A 5922-nucleotide genomic window follows, 5' to 3' on the forward strand; every position below is an offset into this window, starting at 1 on the left:
CTCGCATCCTACACATCGTGACTACTCCCCCGGGTGGACAGCACGCTGTCTACACACCACAGATAAATCAATCCCTGAATTCTTGCAGATTTCATCTTTTGGTTTTTTTGAGGGGGTGAAATCCACGGAAACATCTGCATGTGAGATGAGAAGAATTTATGGCAGATTTGTCTGTGGGGTAAATTCTACCATGTGTTACTCCACCCCGAGGTTTCCTCCTCGCACACATTGTTTTCTCCCACTAAAAATATGCCCAAAAGAAGTTTTTTTTTATTTTTTTTCTGCATAGTATGAGCCCTTTTTAGGTTCTATCTAGAGATGAGCGAATTTCATATTTTGAAATTAATTCACGCTTCGTTTGGTGGTAAAAGCAGAATTGCGTTATGGATTCCGTTACCACGGACCATAACGCAACTCTATGACGGAATGCCTTTAGAGGCATTCTGTTATTCATTCTGTCATAATAGAAGTCTATGGGCTGCAAAACGGATCCGTCTCATTTCCGTTATGCAGGAGAGGACTCAGGATCAGGAGAGGACTCCCCTGCATAACGGAAACGGGCCGGATCCATTATGCAGGCCATAGACTTCTATTATGACGGAATGTATAACAGAATGCCTCTAAAGGCGTTCAGTCATAGAATTGCGTTATGGTCCGTGGTAACGGAATCCATAACGCGATTCTGCTTTTACCACCAAACGAAGCGTGAACAAAATTCATAACATGAAATTCGCTCATCTCTAGTTCTGTCTTTCATTTACCAAAGGAGCTCTGAAAAATGAAAGGTGGAATCTGATTGGTCGCTATGGGCAACTAAGACAGTTCTACTTTACACCAGTTTTGATCAATCTCCCCCTGTTTTGTTTGAAAAAATCCAAACTAATAAAAAAACACCAGGAGCAAAAACACTCTCTTTATTGCCCTGAGTTTCATATTTTGCATAGGCTTTCCGCTGAGTTCTGGAGCTGGTGGTTTTCATGAAAAAAAAAAAAAAAAAACGCACTAAAGAACGCAAAAAACATCACATAAAAACATTGGCCAAATTTATTACAACTAACAGCAGAACTTTTAAAACCACAAGTGGGAAAAAAGCGATGTTTGAATTAACATTGAAATCAATGAAAAATGCATCTTTGGTGCTAAATTTTGTTGTGTGAACATTCCCTTAATCTACAAGTGTCACCAGCTGATTGTGTCTGCACTCCAGTCCAGGAGTTGTCAGCCAGGCCAGGTTGTCGGGCTCTCCTGTAGGGCCCCAGGTGTGCTGGATCATCAGCCATTCCTCCCTATATAAAGGTGATGATGGAGTCTGGGGCCCCTCAGTGCAGATTGGCCCTTGTGCTGGAGCTTCACATCCCAGGATGGCGCTATCAGATGCCGAGAAGGCGGCTTTGGAGCCCTTGTTTGTGAAGATTAACGCTGATGCTGAGAAGATTGGAGGTGAAGCCATGGAGAGGTGAGCGGCAGAGCCAGATAGTCACTGCTACAAGGGGCTGAGAAGGAGCTGATACTCTGCATATAATCACATCCTGTATGTCTAGTGACTCTAGCTTTCTATCCCAATGCTACACCTGTCCTCAGACTGTGATATCAGTTCAGCCTCATTCACTTCAATGGAACTGAAGTACAATACAATCAGACAGGTGAGGAGCTGCTATCACATGAAGGTAGCGATGTCTTCCTAAAGCCTCATTCACACCTTCGTGAGAAGGTGGTCAGTGAAGGATCCATGTTTCAGGTGTTTTTATTAATTTTTTTTGCTGTCCGTGTTTCACTGACCCTGCACAGCTGAGAGAAATTTTTCATCGTATCTCTTCCTAATGATCCGTGGCATCTGTGTTTCACAATGGATCCGTGAACACTGACAAAATAGAGCATGCATCAACACAGAACCCATTAACATGAATATGGATGAGTGCTGTCCATAGAGAACACTGACCTGTAAAAGATGCTTAATACTGAGACACTACATATACTGCCTGTCTCCCCCCCCCCAAGTGTCTGTCCATCTTGGATTTCTTTAGTACATGGGGTAAGGATGCTGTTCTCCTATAACACTGGATGCTCTTGTCTCCTCAGTCTCTTCCAGCACCATTCAGACACCAAGTCCCACTTCACTCACATGGACGTGACCCCCGGCAGTCAGGATCTGAAGACACATGGAGGGAAGATCATCCACGCCATTAATGATGCCCTCAACCACTATGGAAAACTGCAGGAGAACTTGGCCACACTGCGGGAGATGCACACCAACAAGCTGAAGCTCAGTGTGGACACCATCAAGGTGAGGAGCAGATCTGTCCAGTGGGGATCAGAAAGTCTGCTGAAAAATGGCGCCACTCTTGACCATGGCTTTATCTGGTGTTGCAGTTATTCCACATTCACTGTCAATGGTGTTGCACTACAGAACCCATGGATGAGTGGTGCCATTTCTAGCGGAAAACATCTAGAATTATCAATACCACATCTTTAATCTCCATATCTGATCTGCAGTTATATGCTTGTGTGCATGAGCACTTATAAGAATTGTGTTGAGCATGCAGTGACTCCCATCATCTATTCCCAGCTTCTGTGTGGTTGTCTCCTGGAGGTCATCGTCAAGCATTTCCCAGATGTGGACAAGTCGGCCTGTGACAAGTTCCTCAATGAGGTTGCGGTTGCCCTGATCTCCAGCTGACGGGAGGATTCTTCTCAGATCTATGTCCATGTGTCTCCTGTAACAAGCGTCTGTCCTCCATGATTCTGATGACTGCTCCATGACCTGGGATCTCTTCTCCTGATCTGTAATAAATATTATATACCTGTACATCCAGTCTCCTGGTATTTTTAGTCTGATCTTCTGTTGCCGTGAATTTGGTTAATAATGGCGTCCACATCACAGAATCCCGAAGACCAGGCATGCCCAACCTGTGGCCCTCCAGCTGTTGCAAAACTATAACTCCCAGCATGCCCAGACAGCCTACAGCAGGGCATGCTGGGAGTTGGAGTTTACTACAGCTGGAGGGCCACAGATTGAGAATCCCTGCAGTATACTATGGAGCCGGGGCGGAAGGAATGGTGTCATGATGTGTAGAAGACATAAATGGGCTTGTCTGGTCTCGTATATCATATTAATTCTCCATTCTTAACCATCTATCATTGGGCCAGTTTCAGATCTATTGGGTTTCCCTTTTTGTCTCCCTCCTTACGGTGCAGCACCATGGGTTGTCTGAATGTAACTTAGAACCTACAGAAGGTCGGGGGGCCTCTAATCCAGGTTCTCTGGATTAACTGTGGGGGCACTTTAAAAAACAGATTTACAGTACAAATTCTTTGTTTAATGTTCCGATGTATTACAGGCCACATAGTTTTGTATGGATAGGTCAAGATTACAAGTCCTGACTCTGCCCCATAGGAGGATAGGAGTTGGACCTAGGTTTAGTGTCTGTTAGCTTAGGAAGTACATGTGCTCACATCTCAAGCCACGTTCTCAGTGTCAGACTGGCCCACCAGAGGATCCTCCTGTGAGTCCAGGCTCTGATTAAATAATGAGTGCAAAAGGTCCAGGATTTAAAAAAAGCCCATTTGGAAATGATCCCTTCCCATTAGGTTTTTAACCACTTCAGCCCCGCTAGGTGAAACCCCCTTCATGACCAGGCCACTTTTTACACTTCGGCACTACACTACTTTCACCGTTTATCGCTCGGTCATGCAACTTACCACCCAAATGAATTTTACCTCCTTTTCTTCTCACTAATGGAGCTTTCATTTGGTGGTATTTTATTGCTGCTGACATTTTTACTTTTTTTGTTATTAATCAAAATGTAACGATTTTTTTGCAAAAAAATGACATTTTTCACTTTCAGCTGTGAAATTTTGCAAAAAAAAGACATACATATATAAATTTTTCGCTAAATTTATAGTTCTACATGTCTTTGATAAAAAAAAATGTTTGGGCAAAAAAAAAATGGTTTGGGTAAAAGTTATAGCATTTACAAACTATGGTACAAAAATGTGAATTTCCGCTTTTTGAAACGGCTCTGATTTTCTGAGCACCTGTCATGTTTCCTGAGGTTCTACAATGCCCAAACAGTAGAAAAACCCCACAAATGACCCCATTTCGGAAAGTAGACACCCTAAGGTATTCGCTGATGGGCATAGTGAGTTCATAGAACTTTTTATTTTTTGTCACAAGTTAGCGGAAAATGGTTTTTTTTTTTTTTTTTTTTTCTTACAAAGTCTCATATTCCACTAACTTGCGACAAAAAATAAAAAATTCTAGGAACTCACCATGCCCCTCACAGAATACCTTGGGGTGTCTTCTTTCCAAAATGGGGTCACTTGTGGGGTAGTTATACTGCCCTGGCAATTTAGGGGCCCAAATGTGTGAGAAGAACTTTGCAATCAAAATGTGTAAGAAATGACCGGTGAAATCCGAAAGGTGCACTTTGGAATATGCGCCCCTTTGCCCACCTTGGCAGCAAAAAAGTGTCACACATGTGGTATCGCCGTACTCAGGAGAAGTTGGGGAATGTGTTTTGGGGTGTCATTTTACATATACCCATGCTGGGTGAGAGAAATATCTTGGCAAAAGACAACTTTTCCAATTTTTTTATACAAAGTTGGCATTTGACCAAGATATTTTTCTCACCCAGCATGGGTATATGTAAAATGACACCCCAAAACACATTGCCCAACTTCTCCTGAGTACGGCGATACCAGATGTGTCACACTTTTTTGCTGCCAAGGTGGGCAAAGGGGCACATATTCCAAAGTGCACCTTTCGGATTTCACCGGTCATTTTTTACAGATTTTGATTGCAAAGTACTTCTCACACATTTGGGCCCCTAAATTGCCAGGGCAGTATAACTACCCCACAAGTGACCCCATTTTGGAAAGAAGACATCCCAAGGTATTCCGTGAGGGGCATGGCGAGTTCCTAGAATTTTTTATTTTTTGTCGCAAGTTAGTGGAATATGAGACTTTGTAAGGAAAAAAGAAAAAAAAAGAAAAATCAGCATTTTCCGCTAAATTGTGACAAAAAATAAAAAATTCTAGGAACTCGCCGTGCCCCTCACGGAATACCTTGGGGTGTCTTCTTTCCAAAATGGGGTCACTTGTGGCATAGTTATACTGCCCTGGCAATTTAGGGGCCCAAATGTGTAAGAAGTACCTTGAAATCAAAATGTGTAAAAAATGGCCTGCGAAATCTGAAAGGTGCCCCTTTGCCCACCTTGGCTGCAAAAAAGTGTCACACATCTGGTATCGCCGTACTCAGGAGAAGTTGGGGAATGTGTTTTGGGGGGTCATTTTACATATAACCATGCTGGGTGAGAGAAATATCTTGGCAAAAGACAACTTTTCCCATTTATTTATACAAAGTTGGCATTTGACCAAGATATTTTTCTCACCCAGCATGGGTATATGTAAAATGACACCCCAAAACACATTCCCCAACTTCTCCTGAGTACGGCGATACCAGATGTGTGACACTTTTTTGCAGCCTAGATGCGCAAAGGGGCCCAAATTCCTTTTAGGAGGGCATTTTTAGACATTTGGATCCCAGACTTCTTCTCATGCTTTAGGGCCCCTAAAAATCCAGGGCAGTATAAATACCCCACATGTGACCCCACTTTGGAAAGAAGACACCCCGAGGTATTCAATGAGGGGCATGGCGAGTTCCTAGAATTTTTATTTTTTTTGCATAAGTTAGCGGATATTGATTTTTTTTTGTTTTTTTTCTCACAAAGTCTCACTTTCCGCTAACTTAGGACAAAAATTTCAATCTTTCATGGACTCAATATGCCCCTCACGGAATACCTTGGGGTGTCTTCTTTCCGAAATGGGGTCACATGTGGGGTATTTATACTGCCCTGGCTTTTTAGGGGCCCTAAAGCGTGAGAAGAAGTCTGGAATATAAATGTCTAAAAATGTTTACGCATT

The 5922-nt window shown here is 42.8% G+C and overlaps 1 protein-coding gene across 1 annotated transcript; it reads left to right on the forward strand.

The window, feature by feature from the left end:
- Nucleotides 1–1361: 1361 nt before the first annotated feature.
- On the forward strand, nucleotides 1362–2708 carry LOC122923309 (hemoglobin heart muscle subunit alpha-type-like). The gene is made up of 3 exons (XM_044274091.1): nucleotides 1362–1456; nucleotides 2080–2284; nucleotides 2567–2708. The coding sequence occupies exons 1-3, from the start codon at nucleotides 1362–1364 to the stop codon at nucleotides 2675–2677; spliced, it is 411 nt and encodes a 136-aa protein (XP_044130026.1). The 3' UTR covers nucleotides 2678–2708.
- Nucleotides 2709–5922: the final 3214 nt, after the last annotated feature.

Source organism: Bufo gargarizans, unplaced genomic scaffold (genome assembly GCF_014858855.1).
Source record: "Bufo gargarizans isolate SCDJY-AF-19 unplaced genomic scaffold, ASM1485885v1 original_scaffold_1458_pilon, whole genome shotgun sequence".
NCBI classification, from domain to species: Eukaryota; Metazoa; Chordata; class Amphibia; order Anura; family Bufonidae; genus Bufo; species Bufo gargarizans.